The 23,789-nt window shown below is 53.0% G+C and overlaps 1 protein-coding gene across 3 annotated transcripts; it reads left to right on the top strand.

Annotated features, from left to right (window-relative positions):
* Positions 1 to 1,454: 1,454 nt before the first annotated feature.
* Positions 1,455 to 12,627, top strand: LOC111141553 (CD40 molecule). Of its 3 annotated transcripts, none has more exons than XM_022494176.1 (9): positions 1,455 to 1,595; positions 4,853 to 4,928; positions 5,260 to 5,385; positions 5,853 to 5,999; positions 6,328 to 6,421; positions 9,363 to 9,424; positions 11,270 to 11,356; positions 11,482 to 11,510; positions 12,049 to 12,627. In XM_022494176.1, the coding sequence occupies exons 1-9, from the start codon at positions 1,545 to 1,547 to the stop codon at positions 12,208 to 12,210; spliced, it is 834 nt and encodes a 277-aa protein (XP_022349884.1). In that variant the 5' UTR covers positions 1,455 to 1,544; the 3' UTR covers positions 12,211 to 12,627. The 3 variants fall into 3 exon arrangements, with proteins under 3 accessions (XP_022349884.1, XP_022349883.1, XP_022349885.1); XM_022494175.1 differs by having other exon boundaries at positions 1,497 to 1,595; positions 11,270 to 11,368; positions 12,049 to 12,285; XM_022494177.1 differs by having other exon boundaries at positions 1,497 to 1,595; positions 11,270 to 11,368; positions 11,482 to 11,518; positions 12,069 to 12,285.
* Positions 12,628 to 23,789: the final 11,162 nt, after the last annotated feature.

Below are 23,789 nucleotides of genomic sequence, written 5' to 3'. Positions count from 1 at the left end.
AGGAGTTTGGACCATCCTGAGGATGGGAGCCCAAAGAGATTTTTCTTTTTTCTTTTTTTTTTAAAGATTTTTTTTTTTAATTTATCTGACAGACAGAGATCACAAGCAAGCAGAGAGAGAGGAGGAAGCAGGCTCCCCGCCGAGCAGAGAGCCCGATGTGGGGCTCGATCCCACAACCCTGGGATCATGACCTCAGCCGAAGGCAGAGGCTTTAACCCACTGAGCCACCCAGGCGCCCCCCAAAGAGGTTTTTCAACAGGGAAGTGTCCTGATCGAATCAGATCTGGGGTTTGCAAGGAAAACTGCAACAGGATGAACAATTGGGGAGGGGGTTGTTGGGTGTTGCGTGGCCCATAGTAGGGGCTCAACAGGTACCTAGTGAATGACTGAGGCCAGCCCAGGTGAGAGATGATGGGGTTCTGAATTAGTGGCACGTGTTGGAAAAGAGGGTGCCCTTTTTAGCAGAAGCCAGGAAGGTGGGGTTAGCAGTCTCTTTCTCTCCCATCTTCCCTGATCTATGCAGCCTGGCCTTTTGGGCTGGCCCAGAAATGCAAAACTTGTTGGGCCATCACCCTAACAGCCGTCTAGTTCAAGCTCCTCAGGTTCCATCGGGAACAACCAAGGTTCAACGGAACAGGAACGCAACCCATCAGAGGCGGAGCCTAGAACAGAATTCAGATGTTCCATGCTGCTGAATAGGGAGCGTTAACATTGGTTGAAGAATGGCTTGGAGGGCCAGAACCCGGGAAATGTAGGCACAAGCATGCGGGGGTTTCTGTAGAACAAGAGGGTCCGCAGTCCCCTGAGATACTCGTGGGGAATCCCCGCTCCCCGAAAGGCTGATGTTCTCTAATTGCCTGTCTCCAGCCGCCGGACGGGAACGCGGGGACGCATGGATGCACGGATGGATGGCTGGGGAGGCTGGGACGCTGCGTCCACTCGAGGGAATTTCCTCTGAAAGAGACCGAAACTTTAAACTGGAAAACTCTTTTCCTTGAAACGCCACCCGAGCCCTCCTCTTCCCCACACCCCAGCTGCGGCCTTCCCGCTTTCAAGGATAGGGGGAACTTCCTCAGGCCTCTCCATCCGCGGTGGGGACACTTTCAGTTCTGCCGGAATTCCCGGAGGCTGCCGGGGAGAACATTTGGGGGGTGTCCCTGGGGCGTCTTCGCAGCACGTGGGGATCTCTCTTCTCTCCTTTAGTTCTCCGGGAAGACTGGTAGCTCCCTGAGCCCTTCAGCTTGGCCTCTGAGCCCCAGGGGCGAGGAGAGGAGGCCGGCCGTGCTGTTCCTGGGACTATGCGCCCTTCCCCGCGCCAAAAGCCCGTCCCTAAACTCCGGGGAGAATTAGACTCCTAGGAATGTCCAGGGGAAATCCCGGTGCGAGAAGTCGTCAGGAGCTCCGCCCCCGCCTCAAGAAGCTGACCGCGATTGGTCCCCGAAGAGCCCGCCCATTTCCTGGGAGGGGCGGGGGGCACGGGCTAGGGGAGTTACTAGGGGCCCAGTGCCCGCGCCCCTACTCCGCCGCCTGGCATTCACCTCGCCATGGTTCTTCTGCCTCTGCGCTGTGTCTTCTGGGGCTCCTTGTTGACCGCCGTGAGTTGAATTTCTGCTCCGACCCGACAAAGGGCAGGAGAGGGGGGAAGGGGAAGAGAAGCAATATTTCGGGGAAGGGACCTTCCTATCTGATTTTGGGAGGACAGACAGGTGGGTAGAGAAGCCGGGGAAGATACCCCGGGGTCCTGGCTGTACGAGGTAGGCTGCCTCTGTCTTCTTCCAGGTTGGAAGGTAGTCCACAGAGGGCGTGTAGTGGGGGCACTGCAAAAAACGTGCACCTGTGGTGTAGATGGGGATGGGATTTGGGGAGCCTCAAGCCTTTATTTGGTCAAAAGGCTGCAGTCTAGTTTTGTTGCTTCAGAGGCTGGCTGCACAGAGATTGGCGAGGGGTTTCAGAAGCCAGAAGGGAGGCTGGGCAAGGGAAGAGGCGGGTCTGGTCGGTTTCCTGTCCCTTTTCCATTGTGGACAGATGCCAGCCTCTGTGAAGGGTTATCATATCCTGGCCACCTGGGGCTGCCTTCTTGTGGGAATAAGTGTGGGTGCAGAGGGCCAGGTACTGCTCTGAGAAGGCAAGGAGCTTTTCACTCTCCCATGCCCACCCCCAATCCTGGGTGATCAACCTAGGAGGCATACCCAAGGTTGTGTCTCTACCTCCCGAATTTAAGATGATATAGGAGACTTTTGCCCGGGGAGATGCGTTGCATAGTTCATGGGACCCAAGAAGGGGTTAGGAGACCAGCAGGGGTTTCTCCAGTCACCAGGAAGTCTTAGTTTATGCCCAACCAAGCATGTCTCCGGGATTTTCAGAAGCCCACACTTGACTCACTTTTTGTTTAAATCTATTTTGGTAGTTCCTCATTCTGGAGGCTGGGAATCCCCCCAAGAACCTGACCCTCTCATCCCAAACCCTCCGGTCTCCCCCTACTTTCAAGGGCTGTAGTTTCTGGCATGAAGTCTGAGTAGGAAAGACCCATGGTGGGTTTGGGGAGTCAGCAGCAGGGGAAGAGAGTCAGTGGGGAAGCTGCTTTGGTCCCAGAACTTTCATTTTCATTCTAAGCAATGGTTCTTAGGGAGAAAGGATGCAGGAAGAAGGTGGAGCTGGAGAGAGGAGGAGGAGGAGGAGGTTGTAGGAGGTTACTGGAGGAAGAGCCAGGCGAGGTAGCATGACGGGTGATCTGGGCTTCTCAAGAACATACTGCCAGTTCGGGGTCCAGGTAGAGACTGGGTGGTGACAAAAATAGCAGGGACTACTTGTAAGAGCTTCCCATGTGTCAGGCTCTGAGCAAAATCCTTTATAGGCATTCATGGTCGGATTTTTTTCAACTCCCCCATTACACAGTTAAGCAAACTGAGGCTCAGAGAGAGAAAATAACTTGCCAGAGTTCTCATAGCTAGGTGGAACCTGGATATAAATCTACATCTGCCTGATTCCAGAGCCACCTTCTCCGAGCCTTGGTCCTGAGCTGCTTTGTGTCAGAAGGACTGGGGCTATGGAGTGGGAGCTGGAGATTGACAAACTCTCAGAGAAGGAGCTGTATTTCTCATGGGTTTGAAAATGACAAAGGATATCCGCTGCTCTGGGAGTCTGGTGGGAAGGTCCACAGGGTTGCAGGGAGAACATTCACAGGATGTGGTAGTGGAATCAACAGACCTGTATATTTCCTTCCCCATTTGGAACAAGAAGCTTCTCTGCAAGTAATCTTTTCACCCAAGCTGAATGAGAGCCACCAATTAGGCAGAATCCAGGGTGTTCGTCATCTCAGCAGATATCCATAAACATGTGATAATTAAAACTGCCATTGAAATGAGCCCTACTATGTGCTAGCTACTGTGCCGGACTGTCTATGGATATTCATTCTGATTTTCACAACCTTATCTGTGGAGCAGGCGCTACTCCCATTTTAGAGATGTGGAAACTGAGGCTAAGAGAAACCAAACTAGTAAGTGTTACAAAGGCAAGATTGGAGCCTTAAGTGGTTTGACTCTCAAGCCTGTGCTCTTTTCACTGGCTCTTCCAGAAGTGTGGCATGATTTTAGGGAACACACAGATATAGAACTGAACAACAGAAATTCACTTTACACTATTAAAATCCTCTCTCTCTCTCTCTCTCTCTCTCTCTCTTTTTTTTTTTGAAGGAGGAACTCTCTGGAGCTAGAATAGAGTTAAAACCTCTCCAGCACTTGCTACTCGTCCTTTTTTTTTTTTTTTTAAAGATTTTATTTATTTATTTGCCAGACAGAGAGCACAAGTAGCAGAGAGGCAGGCAGAGAGAGAGAGAGAGGGAGAGGTGGAAGGAGGCTCCCTGCTGAGCAGAGAGCCAAATGCAGGGCACTGTCCCAGGATCCCGGGATCATGACCTGAGGCGAAGGCAGAGGCTTTAACCCACTGAGCCACCCAGGTGCCCCTCTTTAAAAAAAAAAAAACAAAACCCAAACCAAGGGCAGACCTGGAGAGGAGGGGCTCTGCTGGGTTTTTAATAACATTGTTGCATTTCTGTTGAATTTATTTTTAGGGTTACCGTTTATTTATGAGAAGTGATACTGGCTCTTCTCCCATGTCAATGATATAAAGTTTACATTTAAACCTGATGTATTTAAATTAATGAGAAGTAATTAATAGCATGGGTGGTACTTGGATGGAGTAAAAATAGCACAGGCAAGACCCAACTTGATGGAGAGGGGGCAGTATTGAGACCTGAGCTCTCGCAGATTCTTTGTGTGACCCTGGGCAAGTGCCCCACCTCTCTGGTCCTTAGTCTAGTCACCTGTAAAGCAAAAGCATTGGATTGGAATCCTTCCAGCTTCACAGTCTTGGCATTTCATGAGGAAGGAGTTGGATCAGCAGATGATGAGTGTTTGGAGAGGAGAAAAGGGTGGGGAGCAGATGAAGAGAAGGAAGGGGCCAAGTGCTAAATATAGCCCCAGCCAGAGCTAGGACCAGTAGAAGCCAGCTAGCTTCATGACTCCAGAGGAGGTACTGGAGTCCTCCTGTGTTTCTGGGTCTTTGGGAAGAGGAACAACTCAGGAGTCGAGCCAAAAGGCAGATCTGTTTGGTTCAGGGAATATTGTGATGTTCCAGTGCAATCACTTTGTGAAATGCCAGACTGATCCTCTGGGTCCTTTTATAATCACATCAGTTGGCAGTTTAGTTAAAAACAAACACACCAAGTAATACACAGGCTCCATTTTTCTGCTCCAGACTTCAGTTCTAACCTCTGTCCTGGCTGATTTCCACCTCTCTGCCAGCTGTAGCAGAGATTGCAAGATCCCCGCCAATCACCCCATTCTGTTTTTAGGTCCACCCAGAATACACTGCATGCAGAGAAAAGCAATACCCAGTAAACACCCAGTGCTGTAATTTGTGTCCTCCAGGTGAGCCGCCAACCCCCTGGCCCCCTAGTGGGACCCTTCCTGGTTCGCTGGCAGACACACACTCCATGTGTCAACTGTCCACTCCAGTCTTAAATGACCCCTGGAGATTCTTCCCATCCCTGCCCTGCTGTCAGAATGTTCTGGGTTCCCTCTCTGTCTATCCAGCCCTAGGGTTCCTATCTTTCCTGTGGCCCCCACCAGACTATGAAGTCTGGAAGGGTCCAAGACAGTCATCTTTAAGCCCCCCACCCCGCCCCAGCCTGCTCAGTTTCGGATAAGTGTCTGACTCATTGAGCTGGCTGGAACCATCTCATTTCCCAATGTTTTCCAGGACAGAAACTGGTGAGCGACTGCACACAGACCATCGACACAGAATGCACTCATTGCAAAGAAGGCGAATTCCTAGGCACTTGGAACTCAGAGAGACACTGTCACCAGCACAAATACTGCGACCCCAGTGCGTGGGCTGCTGGGGAAGGGGTGCGCTTGAGTTAGGCTGACAGTCTAGCTCATTCCTGACAACGGAGCCCTTACTTTTTTTCATAGCCAGAGTCTGCTCTGATTGGCTGCAGTCTGGGGTGTCCGGGTTGTTAAATAATTTGATGCTTATCCCTACTTGGAAGATGGTTTAAGAAAATAAAGGCAGGGGTGCCTGGGTGGCTCAGTTGGTTGGGCGACTGCCTTCGGCTCAGGTCATGATCCTGGAGTCCCGGGATCGAATCCCACATTGGGCTCCCTGCCCGGCAGGGAGTCTGCTTCTCTCACTGACTCTCCTCTCATGCTCTCTCTCTCTCTCTCTCTCTCTAATAAATAAATAAGAAAAATATTTTAAAAAAAGAAAAAAGAAAAGCGGGACATGTGAGGAGCAGATCGCCCGAGCACGGCTGGTAAGATGTCTCTATCCCTCCTGCCATCTCTGTTCAGACCTAGGGCTCCGGGTCCAGAGAGAGGGCACCTCAGAAACAGACACCACTTGCACGTGCCATGAAGGTCTCCACTGTACCAGCGAGGCCTGTGAAAGCTGCACCGCGCACAGCCTGTGTCCCCCTGGCCTGGGAGTCAAGCAGATCGGTACGTGGCCTGTCTGGGAGTCTGCTCTGCAGGCAGGAGATGGGAGCTGACGCTCCAGGTGAGGGGTTGGGCACTGGGCACTCAGTCTTGATCCCCCTGCCTTGGGATCTCTGCTTGGTGAGCAGAAAACAGAATGTTTCTCATCCTGCCTCCAGCCCTGGGCATCTGCCTGGGGTGGACAGTGGGAGGAGGCTTCTACCGGGGCAGCTCTGGGCTGGGGGACAGCCCTTGACACAGGCAGTTTGTTCTGCCTTGCCATTCCACCAGTTCCTTTGTGAGCCGGACAGGTGGTCCACTGTGATGATGAATGCCGCCTCCTCCCTTCCAGCTACAGAGGTTTCTGATACCATCTGCGATCCCTGCCCCGTCGGCTTCTTCTCTAATGTGTCATCTGCTTTGGAAAAGTGTCACCCTTGGACAAGGTACAAGGATCCATCCCTTGTGTTTCTGGCCCTAAGAGGGGCGTGGGACCACTTCCATTCTCTCTGGCTACCTGTCCTTCGGCCCCTGCTCTCCATGTCCACACACTTTTGCAGTTAGAGAATTCTAGAACATCCTCGTGGCTGACCAAAAGGTCACTTCTCAGCATTTTTTGGCCCACTGTCTCGGTGGTAACAGACGCTGCTGATCTCTCAGTCTTTATGAAACTCGCTTCTTAGGGGCACCATGACACCTCTCTTGCTTTCCTTCTACCCCTCCTATCTGGTTTCCTTGGCCTTTGTTCTAGGCTCTACTCCCCAATCACTTTGCCTGCCTCGCCTGAGTGTCTCATCTATGTCCATGGTTCCCAAACCATATCTCCTGTCCAGATCTGTCTCCTGGGTCCCAGACAGTCATATGCCATCACTGGGGGTCCAGCTCCCTGCAGGTGACCCACAGGTGCCAAATAGGCTCACTTGTCTGCCCTTTTATCCTCTGGGAAGATACTCCCATGGGTCTGGGTACTTGTCCCACGGTCCCTCCCAAATCAGTCACCAGGTCCTCTTTTGGGATTCCTTCTTCTTACCTTCATGGTCGTCACTGTGGTCTGTACAGTGCCTTTACTCCCCACCAGCCTCCCTGCCTCTGCTCTTTCCTGCCCACCTTCTTGCCACAGTGAGCTTTCTGCAGTGAATTTCGGATCCTGGAGCTCCCTATGTAAAACGCTTCATGGCTCCCTGTGCATTTAGGATGAAACCCAGACTCCTTTGCACAGGCCCCAACCTTCAACACGTTGTTGGTTCTCTTGCCTCCAGCTCTCCTGCTTGGAACACCCTTCAACACGTGCCCGATTAATTTTTACATTTAACTTTAAAAAAATGGGTGAGACAAGCTCGTGGGACACGAGGCACAAAGAGGCCTAGGGTGACCAGTCTCCTTTTACCCTGTTCCTCGGCCACTCAGTCCTCCCTGGAGGTGGCTACTCTTCCTGCGTGTCCTTCCAGAGATTCTATGTGCAAACAAACGCATGCACGTGCAAACACACGTATTTTCCACACAAATACCAGGACTCTTTACAATTCTTTCTCATTTGTTTCCTGTCTGCCTTGCTCCAGGAGACCGCCAGTTCCTTCAGTGTAGAGACTTGGCCTTGGTGTTTTGTTTTTTTTTCTTCCAGTGATGCATTCCTTATGCCTACATCAATGCTTGGTGCGCAGTAGATGCTCAATAAATCTTTACTGAGAACTGCTGAATGATAACCGGGGGCAGCTGGGTTAGTGGAATCAGAGCACTGGATCCCAGCCTCAGTGCAGCTTAGAATGGTTGTGACCCCACATAAGTGTATGACCCTTGTCTGAGCCCCAGTGCCCTCATTTAGAAAATGGGAATGACCTTCACTTCACAAGGCATGAGGAAAAGACATGTAGGAGTGTCTTGTAGACGCCCAGGCACCCTTATGTACATGCTTTCTTTGTAGCTTCTCACCTTTTTTCCCCTGCTTTAGGTGTATTTTTCTTGGCGATGTTCTCTTCTGTCCACTCCTCCCAACTCCTCCTAGAGCCATATCTTTTTTTTTTTTTAAAGATTTATTTATTTGACAGACCACAAGTAGGCAGAGAGGCAGGCAGAGAGAGGAAGGGAAGCAGGCTCCTTGCCGAGCAGAGAGCCCGATGCTGCGGGGCTCGATCCCAGGACCCTGGGATCAGGACCTGAGCCGAAAGCAGAGGCTTTAACCCACTGAGCCACCCAGGTGCTCCTAGAGCCACGTCTTCATCATCCCATATCGGGATGCGTGTGCGGTCCTCCCGGCTGTACTTGTCTGGAATTTCTCCTCCTGTGAGCTCTCTGGCCCCCCAAGTCCCATCACCGTGTGGTCCTCTGGTTGGATGCTGACGCAGTATTACCAGCTGAATTCGGGTGAAACCTTCATGGCTGATCACCAGTGATCTGCTTCTAAAGCCCAGTTTTCTGTAGTTCCTTCGCACCATCTGGCATGTCCCCCACCAAATCCCTCAAATCATGTTGTCCTGCTTCAGTTTGAAGGTGCTGCTGCTCTAAATTTACATCCTTCATGGGCGTCTGGGTGGCTCAGTGGTTAAGCCTCTGCCTTCGGCTCAGGTCATGATCTCAGGGTCCTGGGATCGAGCCCTGCATTGGGCTCTCTGCTCAGCAGGGAGCCTGCTTCCCCCTTGCTCTCTGCCTGCCTTTCTGCCTACTTGTGATCTCTCTCTCTCTGTCAAATAAATAAAATAAAATCTTAAAAAAAAATTTACATCCTTCAAGGCCACTCAGATCTCCCTTCCCTAGGGCAGCCTTTCTGGATGACCCTTAACCCAGAGGTTCTCAACTGAGCAATTTTTCTCCCCAGGGGACATCTGACAATGTCTGGAGACATTTTGGTTGTCACAACTGGAGAGGGGCCGCTACTGGGATCTAGTGAGTGGAGGCCAGGGGTGTTGCTAAGCAGCCTGTGGTGCACAGGAAAGCCCTGCAACAGAGAGCCATGTGGCCCCAGATGTCAGTAGTGCTGAGTGTGAGAAGCCCTGCCTTAGCCTGAACTCATCATCCCTCTCGTCCAGCCATTGTGGGCTTGGTCTCCCCTGCTCTGAGTGATCCCAGTTCACTTCAGCCTATGTGACAAAGCACGGCACTCCATAGAGACTCTTCGATTATTCCTCCTTTAAGATGTGCAACAATTTTTTCTCTGCACTCAAGAGTTCCCTAAGAACAGAGTCTGTGTCATTCCCATAATAGCCAGCATCGGAGGGTGCACACAATACGTACTCGGTGAACCTGAACTTGTTGGTTTTGACGGTCTCCCTCTGGGGTTGGAAATCTTATGGTTGGGGAAATTTCATGTCTTTTTCTCTCTCTATGTCTGTGTTGTGTGTGTGTGTGCGTGCGCGCACACACACACACGCAGGCACGTCTGTCTGTGCACAGCTGTGAGACCAAAGGCCTGATGGAGATTCAGGAGGGGACGAACAAGACAGATGCTGTCTGTGGTGAGTCTTGGAGAATGGGTCCTCATAGCAGGCTTGGGAGGCGAGGAGCTCAAGGGGAACAGAGGGGCACAGAGACGATGGCGGGGAGGGGGATGCGGGGAAGAGGGAGAGCAGGTGGTGAGAGGAAGGAGCAGTTTTGGGGTTTTGAGGCATCCCAGCTTTGCCACTTATCCGTGGAGCCTGGGCAAGTCACCCCCCTACTCTGAGCCTCAGTTTCTTCATCTGTGAAATGGGATGATAGCAGCAGCTCCTTTAGTAGCTTGGGGGAAGTGCCTGGCATGGGTTCTTGCGCTTTTGAGGTGTTCCAGCAATGCTCTTCGGCCACTCTGCGTTTCAACCACTAACATGGTGGGACACTGCTCCTCTCGGGGCCTCGGTTTTGATTTTAGAATGAGGGGGTTGGCCCACAGCACAGATCACAGACTCCGATAACTGCAGGGACCAGGCAGGTCATGTCGAGGAGTTGAAAAGTCACTGCTAAGACAAAGACATTTTCTCTGTTTTTTCTTAAGACCTGCCTTCCTCTTGGCAGGGCTGGGACTAGAGTGAGGCACGTGCCTTGGACACAGTATTAAAGGGGGTGCGAGAAAAACGCCGTCATCAAGATAAATAACACTCGATACATTCTTTTTAAAAAAATCAAAGCTATTGTAAGAAAAAAAAACCCTTAATGAACAAAATATCGAAATGTACATAAAAATGTGATCCAGTCCTGCCTCACTTGTCTCAGCCTAAGCCCAGCCCTGGTTCCAATAAAACTTTATTTAAAAAACAGCCAGCCAGGGGTGCCTGGGTGGCTCAGTCATTTAAGTGTCTGACTCCTGATTTCGGCTCAAGTCATGATCTCAGTTTCGGCTTGGGTGGCGAGATCTAGTCCCGTGTCAGACTCCCCACTCAGTGGGGAGTCTGCTTGAGATTCTCTCCATTTCCCTCTGCCCTTCCCCCTACTCGTGTGCACTCTCTCTCTCAAAAAAATAAATAAATCTCAGAAAAAGAAAAGAAAAGGCAGCCAGCTTATTGGCCATAGTTTGTTGATATAATTTTCAAAACATGACATTGAAATATTACTTTTCTTGATTACTGAGATTTTGGTGTCCCCTTAGATTTTGTCCCAAGGTGAATGATTCACTTGCCTTCCCCTAGTCCCTGCTGTGCATCTCTCATTTTTTCCATTTAGGATAGAGACTTAGGTCCAATAAATACTTCCTTTCATTCTTCTATAACAAAGACAACCTGCAGATATAAGATGGACCTCCGCACCGGACAGAGGGTGGGGAGGTATGAGGCATGTGGGGAGCCAGAGTAGACAGCTACCACTCCTCAGTTTTGGTAAGGGGTGCCAGGCGGGGCTGCTGGCCCATTGTGGCTGGATCTTCCAAACTTCTAAGAGAAACCAGATATCCTAATACTCAATATGCCATCTCCCAATTTTAAAACGTTGGCAAGTATTTCAAGAATTCCTTTTTTTTTTTTTTAATTTGACAGAGAGATAGAGAGAGAGAGCACAAGTAGGCAGAGGCAGAGGGAGAAGCAGGCTCTGCGCCGAGCAAGGAGCCCAGTGCGGGGCTTGATCCCAGACCCTGGGATCATGACCTGAGCTGAAGGCAGCCCCTTAACCAACTGACCCACCCGGGTGTCCCTCAAGAATTCTTTTTAAATGTGCTGGTCACACTAAACACATCGGGCCACATTCTCCAGGGCCACCTATTTGAATCAGTGGATTTGAGATGAGCTCAGCCATTGAAGGATTTGAGAGTCCTGCAAGGTGCAGCCGCCTTAGGCATGGGGGTTGGGAGGGGGGTTGCCGCTGGTGGGAAGCCGTCACTGGAGTCTTGATTTCTCCAGGTCGCCCACCTCGGATGAGAGCCTTGGTGGTGATCCCCATCACCATGGGGATCCTGCTTGCTGTCCTGTTGGTGTCCGCCTGTGTCAGTGAGTCCCCAGGTGGGGTGGTGATGAGGGAAGGAGGGAGGGAGAAGGTACGGAACTGGCCACCTGTTTCCTGATCTGACTTCACCAACTCCCCATCTCATTTCTCTCCGCCCCCTCCCCCCCAGGAAAGGTGGCCAAGGAGCCAGAGAAAAAGGTAGGTCAGCCCTGGGGAACCAGCTCAGGGTTTTGGCAAGCTGGAAAGAAAGCCTGACTCAGTGTTGCCTCTGTGGCAGGAAAACGGCTTCAGGGTCTGCCCCTGTGGCGGGTAGGGGAAGGGCCCAGGAGCAGCTGCTGTCACTCCCAGGGCTGGGCTGCAGGGACGCCTCTTCCCATTCATTCCCCGGCACCAGCAACCTCTGCCGGCTCCAGAGCTCATCTCCCTGGCAGCCCTGGCACCATGGGCAAGATCTGACATTTCCTGGCATTTAATACACGGGGAACCGTGTCTCTGGGGCCTTGGTGCCCCGTCACTGGCCAGGGGCTGGAGGGGGCAGCTCCTTGGATCTGCGGGCTCCCACTCTGGAAGCTTCTTGACACTCCCTGTGTGGCCAGCAGGGGGCAGGAGGTCCCCATTGAATCAGCTCTGACCCTCCCTTTGGGAAAGGGGAAGGGGCTTGTGTTTGGGGGAAGGGGGCTCCTTCTGAGGGAAGGGCTACTATTGGGGGGTAACCTCACGCCTTGGCTCCCCTAAGGTTATGCGGAAGGACCACAGGGAGGACCCCGTGGAGGACGTGGAGGAATTTCCTGTCCCTCCCCACTCCATTGCTCCGGTGCAGGAGACCTTACACGGGTGCCAGCCGGTGACCCAGGAGGACGGCAAAGAGAGTCGCATCTCTGTGCAGGAGAGAGTATGAGGCAGTGCGCTCCCAGGAGTGTGGCCGCAGGGGAAGACGGGCGCGTGGCCGCAGAGCCTGGAGCTGCGGCTCCAGCTGCTGCGCTGGGCGGCAAGGGGCGGGGCAACCCCTGCGCATCGCTGAGGTGCAGAATCAGAGAACCTTCCACCCCAGCCCTGGAGTCCATTCGGTCTCCCAACTTGCTGTTAAAGATGGAGCTGGAACTTTTTGGCGGCCGTAGAGTAATATCCACCAAACCCTCGAAACCAGCACTTCAGCACCCAGAGATGTACCCTGGTGGTTTCTACGAGCCCAGGAAGACGCGTACGCGAATATCCATTGTGGCGTTGCTTGTGACAGTGGACAGCTAGAAGCCACTTAACTGTCCATCGGCAGGGGACTGGCTAAATAAAATTAAAATATATTTATACAACAGGATCTCAAAAACACTGTCGTGAAAAAAAAATCGGGTTGCAGAATGATGGGTATGGAAACATTTTTTTTTTCTTAAAGCACATACCCCGGAACCATAGGATATGTCATCTACAGATACGTGTATAATCATAACATACCAGTGTGTATGTAGATATGACAAGTGTTCTGGAAGGATACACAGAACAAGCACAGCTTCAAGAGTTGCAATGTGTGGTTTGGGGAAGAAGAGTTGGGGAAGGGTTAAACGACGATTTGACTTTTTTCCCCCAAGAGGAGAGTGAGTTCATATAATGCTTATGTAATTAAAAAAAAAGTCATCAAACATGTATAAAGGAAAACGGGGGTGGAAATGCTGGGTGACATGAGCTGTTTAACTTGCTGCCAGCCTCACAGAATTAGGGCACTTTTCTGAGGATAAGAACATCCCCAGGCTGTCGCCCTTCCCGCGGTTTCCATGTGTGCTCACATTTGGCATTGTGTTTGCAAAGCACTCTCCTCATTTTATTCGTGTTCATAAAAAACAGCCTTGCGGGCAGGCAGGGTCCAGATCCCTCCCTCTTTAACAGAGGTGAAAGTGGGAGCCCAGAGAGGTGAAGGGATTTGCCTGGGGTCACACAGCAATTCTCAGTGATGGCACTCGGAGTTCGCCACTCTTGGTCCTGGGCTGCTCCTTCCAGATCTTTCTGCTCTCTGGAGCCTACATCTGTAGCTTCTTCCTAGGGAGGTCCTCAGCCTCCCACTTCCTTCTGACCTCCCAACTGCTACAGGAGCTGCTGCTGCTTGGTCAGATGGTGCCCCTTCCACCCCGCCCCCCAGCAGTATCTTAGGATAAAAATAAACCATCCTGTTCTCTTTTCCTGCTGTGCCAACTGAGGGGGAGCCTAGCCAGGAGGAACAGCAGATGGAGTGGGAGCAGAGGGGAAGGGAAGGAAGGGGAGGGGAGGGGAGAGGTGGGGAGGAAGGTTGTAGGACAAGGAGAGGGAAGAGCCACACAAAGCCCGGCACAAAGATTCATGGTGAGGGTTCAACCAGGCTGGTTCAACCCACGGAGCTCAACCTGTCCCCCCATTGAGAAGCAGCTTTACATTTCCTTGGTGTGTCCTGTAGGCTGGACGGTGGGGGTGGAGAGGGCTTGTCTTGGATGGAGACTGAGGGAGCTGCGAGCCAAGAGAAGGGCACCTGGCTTGGCAAGCTTCCCAGAAGAGCTTTAAGAACCATTCGGATACACCAGGCAGAGACGTTTGGTTTAGAAAGCAGAACATGGTGGTTGTGGGGTGGGGGGAGGGGAGCTTTGGGACCGCACCCTTATCCTCTTCCTAGAGTCCAAACAAATCCTAGTGTCACTCACTTCTGGGCCTGGCAGTATGGTGGAAAGAGGCAAAAGACCCTGCGCTGTCACCTATTGTCTGTATGACCTTGGGTGTGTCATTTTCATCTCTGAGCAGCTCAGTTTTCTCATCTGGCAAATGGAGACGATACCTGTAGTAGGTAGTATTGAGTCTTCTTTGTGTTCTCCTGGGTCAGAGGTTCTCAGTCTTGAGCATGGATCAGAACCACCTCTCAGACTTATTAAAAGATTGCAGGGCTCACAGCCGGTATAAGAGTCGGTCTGGAACGGAGCTCAGCCATTTGCATTTTTAACAAGTTCCCTGGGTGATGCTGAGGCTGCTGGTCCAGGGACCTCACTTTGAGAACTACTGCCCTCCCTAGGCATTGACATTTCCAGATAAGCAGTTGGTTTCCTATTGTAAGCACTTGGGATCAATTGCCTTGGGGTTTCCCTGGTCTCAAAAGCAGGCTTGGTGCAGGGGTGCGGAGGGTCCACTGTATCTGGGAGAGTTAATGCCCCAGAATACTATCAACCAAATAGGAATGAAAGGTGGAGGACAATGTCCCAGCCTCCTTGCCCTTGGGAGGGACAAATCTGAAGGGCAGTGTAGGTTTTTCCAGGTTTTTTAGAGGAATCAAGCCCCAGGTGCCCCTCTGCCGCTGGCTTCCTTCCCTCCCCTGTCCCCCCCTTCCCCCACTGGCACTTGTTGAGTTCAACACTGCCCCCCCCCATAAGCTACCCGCATTCTTTCCAGAAACAGAGTCTGTTTCTGGGAGGGGCTCCCCCTAAGTGTCAGCAGAGCTCATGCATGGGAAGGTACAATATTATATATCTCAGCGTCCCTGACAAAGGGAAGGGGTTCTTGGCAGCTGTAGCAAGTTCTGGGTTCTAATTGGAGCTCAGCCAGAAACTTTCTCTGTGACCTTGGGAAAGTTACTCTCTGGTTTTGGAAATTTTCCCTCCCGATGTGTGATGAAGGGCTGGTGCCCTAGGAGTTCTAAGGGTCCCGCCAACGCTAAGAATAAATGAAGATTATCAACCCACTAGACAAGCGGCTTGGTCTGCGGTTGGGGGTGGGGGTGGGTGGGGGTGAGGGTGTGAGGCCTGTATCAGCCAGAAGGTGGCGCCAACGTCACGTGCGAAGACCCTGGCCGCTGATTTTTGCGGACTTTCAAGCTACGTCCCACCCTCACTTTGGAGAAGAGGCCTTTCCTGTCTCGGGCCCACTAGGCCTGAGCCTCCTGCTACCTGTACCCTGCATCTTCCTCCATTTCTGGCCTTTCGGAGGCCACCTTCTCCCCTGCCTCCTTCCTCGGACAGGCATTAACTGCATTCCTACTGGGCACGGAGTTGCTGAGAGTGCTTACGGCTTGAGTGCTCTCTAGGTACTAGGCACCGTGCTGAGAATTTCCTAGGCATTGTCTTAGTCCAGAGGACGACCGTCCAGAATGCACGGTCTCATGACACCCATTTTACAGATGATGCTCAGAGGCTGAATGACTTGCTAAGTTCTCAAGATTAGAGTCGGGATTTGGGCCAAACTAGGCTGACCCCCAGACTGAGGATTTTGCCCCATCCTCGAGTAGGGGAACAGGTGCGTATCTCGCGGGGCCATTAAGAGTCAGTGTGACTGTGCACGGGCAGGTGGAGAGAAACCCCAGAGCAGCTAACCTCCAGGGCAGGTGTTGAGAGGTGACCCGCATAGGAGCCACAGAGTGAGGTGGGGCCCGGGTGAGAAGAGTCAGGAAGGCAGAGACTAGGACAAAGTGGGGAGGCTCTGCCTATTTTGGGGGGAGGCAGTGTCGATGGGTCCCTTTCCATGTTGCCCTGCAGGAATGGGAGTTGGATGTTGCTTTGAATCCGGATTTCCATGTGAAATCTCCTAGTGTTGAAATGCTACCAGCTCCAAGGATTTAAAATTTAAAAATTTTAAAAAAAGTCGGTGAGAACCCAAGAAAGTGTGTCATAGAGGGTTGGAATTAAAAGAGACTGGGAACGTCATTGTGCCTGGTCCTTTGTTTTATATGTATGGAAACTGAGGCCCTGGGTAAGGTCCAGAGCTGGGTGAGGCTGAGTGTCCGAGGCAGGCTCTCTCCTCCCTCCGCATCCCAGCCCGGAGGCTGGAGGAAGCTCCTGGAGGCCCAGGCTCTACCCACATCTAAGGTGTTGAAAAGCTCTAGGACTCAGAAATTGCCCTGGGTCTGCCGTGAGCTGGGTGTCTGAGTCCTTTTCATTCTGTGATACCCCCCCTTCCTGCCCCCACTGCCTGTCCACCTTCCCCCCAGGCAGGCAGATGCAAAACCCTCCCCGGCAGCCTGCAGGGCCTGTGGCGGCTTCCTTGGGCAGCAGAAGTTATTAAAGACTCTGCCCCAAGGATTTCTCTCCCCCAGAGTGATTCTGGAACAGAAAATTAAAAACCCACTGGCAAGGGTGGGGAAATACAGTTTTAATTTACAAAAAAAAAAAGGGGGAGGGAACCCCATGCTGTGGTCCTGGAGTCTGGAGGCTGGACAGGAAGGCCCTGCAGCTCTTTTAAGGGAGGGGGGCTCTGGGAGGAGCTCAGTAAGGTCAGTGAGCAGCTTCTGCCCAAACAGATGAGGCCGGTGGGCAAGGAACGCTTCTTCATTCCTGTCCCTCTTCCTATCCCTCTGGCTCCCTGCCTCTCTCCCCACAGACCCAGGCGTCCTGCTGGGCCTCCTGCTCAGCGACTTCCCTGCGGCTGGCTGCCTCCCTCCAGGACTCCACCCACCCCACCCGCAGTCTCTGCCCATCCCTCCACCCCTCTCCCTGCGGTCAGCTTGCTCCTTGCCCATCCGCCTCCTTCCTTTTCTCCACGCTATTCCATCTCCCCCTGTTCTCTTTCGAACAAATGTTATTTTGGCTAATTATGAAAATCATACCGGTGCATTGCACCGCCCCCATCTAAGCAATAAACAGGAAAATAAGACCACCTGTAACCCTCCCCACCAACCCCACCCGCCACAAGGTACAGGTCCTCCAGGCTTGTTTTCTGTGCCCAAAATATTTTTTTTAACTTGGGCTATTATTACATACACTGAGCTGTAAGCAGCCTTCTCTGCCTAGCGGTATACGGTGGGCGTCTCTCCGTGTGGGTAAATACAGATCAACAACATACTTTTTAAGTGCTGCATAGGATTCCGTGTAGGGCCGAGCCTGCTTCATGTAAGGACACTATACGGATGGATATCTGCATGGCTTCTCTCTTTCCTTCTCCTCGTGAGTCCCTTCCTGCTGCCTCTCTTTCTCTGGGCCTGTCCTCTCCCGCCTTCACCCCTAGGGTTCCAGCCTCCTTTCTCACCTCCTGCCTCCTGTTCCCTCCAAGCCCTCATCCGGTGGAGGGGTGGGGGGGTCGCCGGTATTTAACACCCGCTCCCCCCCCCACCCCGCCCCGTGTCAGACAGGCGCCAGCTCATTAGGCGCCTGTCCCCCCAAGTGAGGCAGGCAGGAGCCACAGAGGCCTAATTGAATGTAACTAATTATTCACTCCCTTAAATGGGCCTGGGAGGGACAGAATTACTCACTCTGAACTGGGGAGACAGGGAACTGGCCGGCTGGCAAACAAATCCCTGGGCCTGCGGAGCCAGCTCTCCTTGGAATACTAATTAGGCAGGAGCCACAGGATTCAACTGGGAACTGAGCACCTCTCCTGTCCCCCTACCACCTGGGAAGCTGGGGTGGGAGGAAGATCCTTGGGGGAATCCAACAGGAGGCCTGGGCCCACCAGGGACTCCAGGGACGGGTTAATGTGGGGAGGAGGACTGGGGAAGTGAGATGCGGGAGCTGGAGGCAGACAGGTGGATAACATGTAACAGGGAGAGAGGCAGGAGAGCACAGCTGGTGGGGCTGGCGGTGGTGGATGTGCTGGACTAGAGTAGCGGGAGGCCAGGTGGCAGGGTGCTAGGAAACCTCCGTCCCCCCCAGAGCTGCAGGGACCTGCTGGCTCCTGGTTCCTAAACCCCTCGAGTGACCCAGGCCTCATCCCTGACCAAAGACAGAAAATGACTGTAGGCTGGGGGCCTTGATGCTGCTTATTTTGGGCATCTGTCATTTTTAGGAGCTTCCTGATGATGTTAACATCCCCCTCGCCAACCACAACTGAAAACCTTCGGCTTTGGCCTTAGTTGGGGTCTCTGCTCCCAATTTTTGAATTTTTGCCATTGGTGGCTTCCCTTCCTCCACTCACTTCTGTCCTCTTACCCTGCCCATCCCATATGACCTCCAAACCCTAGCCTTCCCCATCACCCAGGAGCATGAAGGTTGGGGGCAGGAGGAGCTGTGTGGCTTGGGCTGATAAAGGTGACTTGGTTGGGAGAGGGAAGAGAGGGAAGAGGGCCTGAACGTGGCCCCGGGGGCTCTGAGCTGCACCGTTCTGGGTTGTTCCTAGAGTTGGGAGGTTGAAAGGTCAGTTAGGAATTGTGCAGAAACGGGAAGAGGGATGGATCAGGCTACGGAGAGATGTGGAAAGAAGGTAGAGGCAAGGGCGCGTGCATGCGTGTGGAGGGCACGGTAATCATGATTCTGCCTACCGTTTATGTGACTCACATAGCGTCTCATTTGATCCTGACAACAACCCTTGGAGGGAAGATGGTTTATCCTTACAGTGGAACAAGGTGAAGCTCGGAGAGGTTGTGTTAGCGGTCCAAGGGAACGCTGGGCAGCCAGTATCCGATTTCTGGCTCTCCTAGATTCTGAGTCCCATACTCCTTTTTCCTACGCTGCTTCAATTCTGCTATTGCATTTGTAATCTCTTTCTAGCAGGTGTTGGTGTGGGCGTGCTACTATTCTCTGTGTGTGTGTGCATGCTGGTTAGATGTGTGTGTGCATGTGCTCTTCCTCCTGAAAGGGGCTAGCATTCCACGAGCCTCCCACTCCCTCCCAGCACAGTGCCTCCTGCTGACCAGTAAAAGCAGGAAGGAGGGGGCAGCCCCCCCCACTGCTTCTTGGCCCCTCTTTCCTCTGCCAGCTCAGTGCTCTCTCAGCAGGAGAAGGCCTCCCCTTGTGGGGGGGGGCAGGAGGGAGCTGGTGAGGGGTGGAGGAAGGCGGGTCATCCTGCCAGCCAAGTGACAAATAACCTCCTTTGTAACAAGGGAGGAGAGAGAACCCCACCGGTTCTAGGGCAGGGAAACTTCCCCCTTTGCTATGCTTTCCTGTTATACACCCCCCCCCAGGTGGCAGGGAGTGGACAGCAGTCACATTCACCCCTCTCCACCCCTCCCCCCCACCAAGTGCGGGACATTACACAGGAGCTTCATGGAGGGGCAGCAAATTTATGAGCCCAACACAGATTCCCCAATCACCTCGCTGGGCAATCCATCTTTCCGGAGCCAGGGACGAAATGAAATTATCGTGAAATAAATCTGTATAGATGATGGAGGTACTTGTGGGGGCGGGGGCGGGGGCAGCCGCGAGTGTGAGCGGCAGAGGAAGCTGGGACTCAGGCAGGGGTACGCTGTCCCTCCTCCTCGGCTGGGACCCAGAGAGAGGACTCTGCTGACTCTCCTCCCTTTCAGAGCTTCGGCTGGGGGCCTGTGCTCCGTGTATGCCTCCAACTCTTATCTGTGGGGCTAGAGCCAGGACCCTCAAGCTCATGATTGGGTCTGAGTCAACCATGTTTCCGGACTCCCAAGGCGGGGGTCCCTGAGAGGGGCAGCACAAGCCCAAGTGGGCAGCCGGGCCGGGGGCAGGGGGTGGGAGTAACAGAGCCAGGGGCAGGCCCCTGGTCCTGGGTGACACTCCACATCTTCAGTTACGCACCTGCATGGAGGTTTTAACTCCGTAATTCCGGGGAAGGAGGCTCTGGAGAGCCAGGAAGGGACCAGTGCATCGGGGCTGCTGGGAGAGCTCAGGGCAGCCCCCATTTGACAACATGGTGGAAGTCGTTCAGTTATTTTAAGTTATTTTAAAATACTCTACGGCAGGACTGGTGTGTTTCAGTTCAAAGTCAGTCTGGGAAGAGAGCAAGGGTTGGGGCGGCAGGTCCCCAAAGCTCTGGAGCCCCCCTCCCTCTCTTTTGGCCAGCATGGTCTGCACCCCCCGCCTCGCCAAAGACACTGCATGACCCCTGGGATTTAGGCCAGGTGCATCAGGGGGATGGGCCCGGTGCCGAAGGGCACACAGAGACTCGCTGAGCCCGGAGTGCCAGAGCATTCCTGCCTCCCCCTCCTGGCTCCCAGGGGACCCCCGTCCACCCCGAGCACTGAGCTGGAAGTGGACGCAGCCAGCCGGCTGGGATGCAATCATTCACCTCCTGAGCAAGGCTGGCCCTTGCCAGAGGAGAGCAATGAGGGCCAAGGCCTTGCTGGGGTCACTGGGCAGGACAGGCTGTCCCCAGGTTGCCCCGGTCTTGCCAGTAAGAGTTTGGGGGATGATAAGAGCCAGACAGCCAGTCCCTCAGCCTACCACCGATGTTGCAGGCTGGTAGGGGGCTCGTCCTGATGCTGCCCCGAGGTACATGGTGGCAGGGGTGGGGGTGGCATCCACTCTGGAAATGAGATTTGCCTTGTTATCTGTGCTCGCTCAGGCCGAAGGCCTTGGGCATTTACTAACCCATCCACAGAGTTAAGAAGTGGGGAGGGGCTAGAAGCAGAAGGGTTGGGGGGAGCTGAAACGGGCTGGAATGGATCGGATACCTGCTGCAGTGTGCACGTGTGTGTGCATGCATGCGTGTGGGTGCGTGTGTGTGCACACTCGCGTGCACCTGGGTGGTATGTATTTGTGTGTTTTTGTCTCTGAAGGTGTGTATTGTCCTCATTTGTGGGGCTGTCCTTGAAGAGAACATGTGTAAGTGCTTTGCTTCCTGCCCATATGTGTTGTTATTTCTTTTTAGTGTGTGTGTGCTTATGTGCGTGTGAGCACAACCACACACTCCTGGTGTTTTTGTTGGCCCGCACACCAGTCACAGTCCAACCCCCTCTGAAGCCTACAAGCCTGGAGATAGCCTAGGGGACGTAGCCAGGTGGGCTGGACACCCAGGGGGCCGTCTGAGGCAAACTGGGCCCTGGCAGTGGGGGCCAGCCTGGTGGGCGATCAGTTGAGAGGCCAGGAGAGTGGAGAGTGTGGACTGATTGAGGAAGGGGAATTAGTGAGGAGACTTGCAGAGCCCTGCAGGGGGTGGGGGGCCCTGGCGTCTTGATTAGAGAGCAGGTGCAGCTGGGCATACCTGAGCCACAGCAGGGGCAGGGGAGCAGGCAGCCTGCGGGCAGCAGGGGAAGTCCAGGGATGGAATGGGGGGGCACTGGTGACCCTGAGGGGAAGAGGAGGGGGGAGGAGGGGTTGGCCTGTATAGAGCAGATATCACCATCACCCCCCAGTTCCCTCCTACCCAGAGCTCACAGTGGACTAAGATTCTGTCCCCTAATCCTCACAACACGGAGCTGGGCTCTGTCATTAGCCAGGTTCCCAAATGAAGAGATAGATGCCCAGAGAAGTGAGGGGACTTGCCTAAGGGGGAACAGCTATTAATCCAGGGCAACTGGATTTGAGGGCCCTCCTTTTAAGCATTATGTCACTATGCCTGCCCCTCTCGCCTTTTGCTGTATCACCTGTAGGGAGAAGGTACAGGGGACAGGTTGCAGGGACAGAAAAAGAGAGATTGAGGAATCAACCTCACCAGCAAAGCAGACTGACTGGGAGATGGTGAAATGCCCATCGCTGGAGGTATGCAAGGTGTGACTCACTGACAAAGGGCTTCTGGCAGGATAGGACACTGGGTTCCATTTTCTCCACCACTGTAATGTGGATTTGAGTCAGAGCTCCTGGGTTTGAATCCCAGCTCCTCTGTTTGTATACTGTGTGACCTTGGGCAACTTGCTAGTCCTCTCTGTGCCTCCATTTTCTCCTGTGTAAAATGGAGGGGTGTGAGGATTGAATGGGAATGTATGTAAAGTGCTTAGAACAGTGCCTGGCACATAGTAAGCACTCAAGAACTCTAGTGTGGTAGCATTTGGGGCAGAGTGGGAATGGATGGGTGGGTGTGGAGGGCCAGAGAGAGCTGGTGGGAGGGATGGGACTTGAGGTAAGCAGAAAGCAAGGTGGAAATGCAGGTGTTGTCTCTGAGTCGGGGTGCAGGTGACCCCCTGAAGAGCTCTAGGCTTAGTGTACTCTGTTTTCGTCCAGTCCTCACATCTCCTTCTGGGGCCAGTCTTCCTCCTTCCTCCCTTCTCTTCCTGCCTAGTTGTCGAGGCCAAGAAAATTAAGGCCATCCCACCTCGAGTTTAGCTGATGTGGGAAACAGAGGCAGAAGAAAATCATTAAAATTCCTTACCTACTGACAAGCCCTTGAAACAGAGTGGCTCTCCCCTGGGGACTTAACTGCCCTCACCTTGAGATTTTGCTAAGGACAATCCTAGCCTGACCAACCTCCTACCCCAACAGGTCTGACCAGGATCCTGTAAGTCTACTTTAACAATTCCTTTATCTCTAAACCTCCAAGATAGTGTCAAGAATCATTCCCAAGTATATGGCCCACTGATATACATCTAAAGGGTCTCACGAGAATATTTTTATTATTGGTTATAAATAACCTTTCTCCCAACAATAGCTAGCCCCTCAAGGTCCTGGAGACCTTACTTCCAAAAATCCTTGGAGACTTACATCATCCATAATCCCCTTTGTCCTCACCTACCGTCGAGTCCACTCCTTCTCTGCCTTTAAAAACTCTGTAATCTGGCTCGGGGTCCAAGTCCCTACTCTGCTGTGTCAGGTATACTTGGGCCCAAGCTTAAGCTTGTCAAATAAACCCTCGTTTGATTGCCTCGGTGCTTGGCTCCTTGGTGGTCTCTCGGACACGAAAACTCGGGCATAACATGGTCTCTCCTCCTCCAGTCCATTCTCTACCCTCATTAATCTGACCTCATCCCTGCCCTCACGCACAGCTTTCCAGGACTCCCCTTTGCCTACAGAAGTGGTTCTCCAAGTGTGCCAGGAGAACCTGGGAAGTTATGGGATACCATCAGGCGGTACGTGATCTGGGTCCCTTGGGAAGTCCCCAGTTCTCCTTCAGTGCTCCCCGAGAGGACATCTCAGGTTGGGGGTGGTTTGTCTTTCACAACTCTCGTCATAGAGAGATCAGGCTGAGACCCAGAGCCTCTGGCAAACCAGTGTATCTGGTTAGAACTCAATACACAATGTGTGTGTGTGTGTGTGTGTGTGTGTGTGTGTGTGTGTGTTTAAAGACTTTATTTATTTATTTGACAGACAGAGATCACAAGTAGGCAGAGAGGCAGAGAGAGAGAGAGAGGAGGAAGCAGGCTCCCTGCTGAGCAGAGAGCCCATTGTGGGGCTCGATCCCAGGACTCTGGGATCATGACCCGGGCCAAAGGCAAAGGCTTTAACCCATTAAGCCTCCCAGGCACCCCCACAATGTGTTTTAAAACTAGATTTTCCCAACCATTTCCTTCTTCTCAAAACACCTTCTGCTCGGGTCTCCTTTCTGCCATCGTTTCTTGTTTGCTTCCTCTTCACTCATGGGCTGCTCCTCCCCAGTATCCGTGTTGGTTTTCCCTCTGCAGCTGGCCCTTTAGAGCTGGTGTACCAGGGTTTCTGGACTCTATCCAGTCCCATGGCCTTGAACACCATCCGTGATTCCCAGATGCCTCTCTCCAGACCCAGAATTTTCTGGCTGTCTTCTTGACATCTCCCCTTGGAGGTCAACAGGTATCTGAACTGGGAAGTCCAAAGCAGAGCCTGGAGTTATCCCACAGCCCGCCTCCCCTGTCCCCTCTTGCGGGCTGTTGCTGTAGACAGCTGAAACCTTCAAGAGTTCTCCTTGATTGCGCTCTCTGGCTTGCCGGCCCCATCCAATCCATCAGCCATG

Source organism: Enhydra lutris, unplaced genomic scaffold (assembly GCF_002288905.1).
Source record: "Enhydra lutris kenyoni isolate GAN:26980312 unplaced genomic scaffold, ASM228890v2 scaffoldscaffold6, whole genome shotgun sequence".
Lineage (NCBI taxonomy): Eukaryota > Metazoa > Chordata > Mammalia > Carnivora > Mustelidae > Enhydra > Enhydra lutris.
The sequence above is the reverse complement of the archived record's forward strand: the minus strand, read 5'-3'. Positions and strand labels throughout refer to the sequence as shown.

Excerpts from the sequence above, each read along its gene's own strand:
- LOC111141553 (XM_022494175.1), top strand. The coding sequence starts at position 1,545 with ATGGTTCTTCTGCCTCTGCGCTGTGTCTTCTGGGGCTCCTTGTTGACC. Across the intron at positions 9,425-11,269 it reads CAAGACAGATGCTGTCTGTG|GTCGCCCACCTCGGATGAGA; the intron begins GTGAGTCTTGGA and ends TGATTTCTCCAG. Across the intron at positions 11,369-11,481 it reads CTGTGTCAGTGAGTCCCCAG|GAAAGGTGGCCAAGGAGCCA; the intron begins GTGGGGTGGTGA and ends CCTCCCCCCCAG.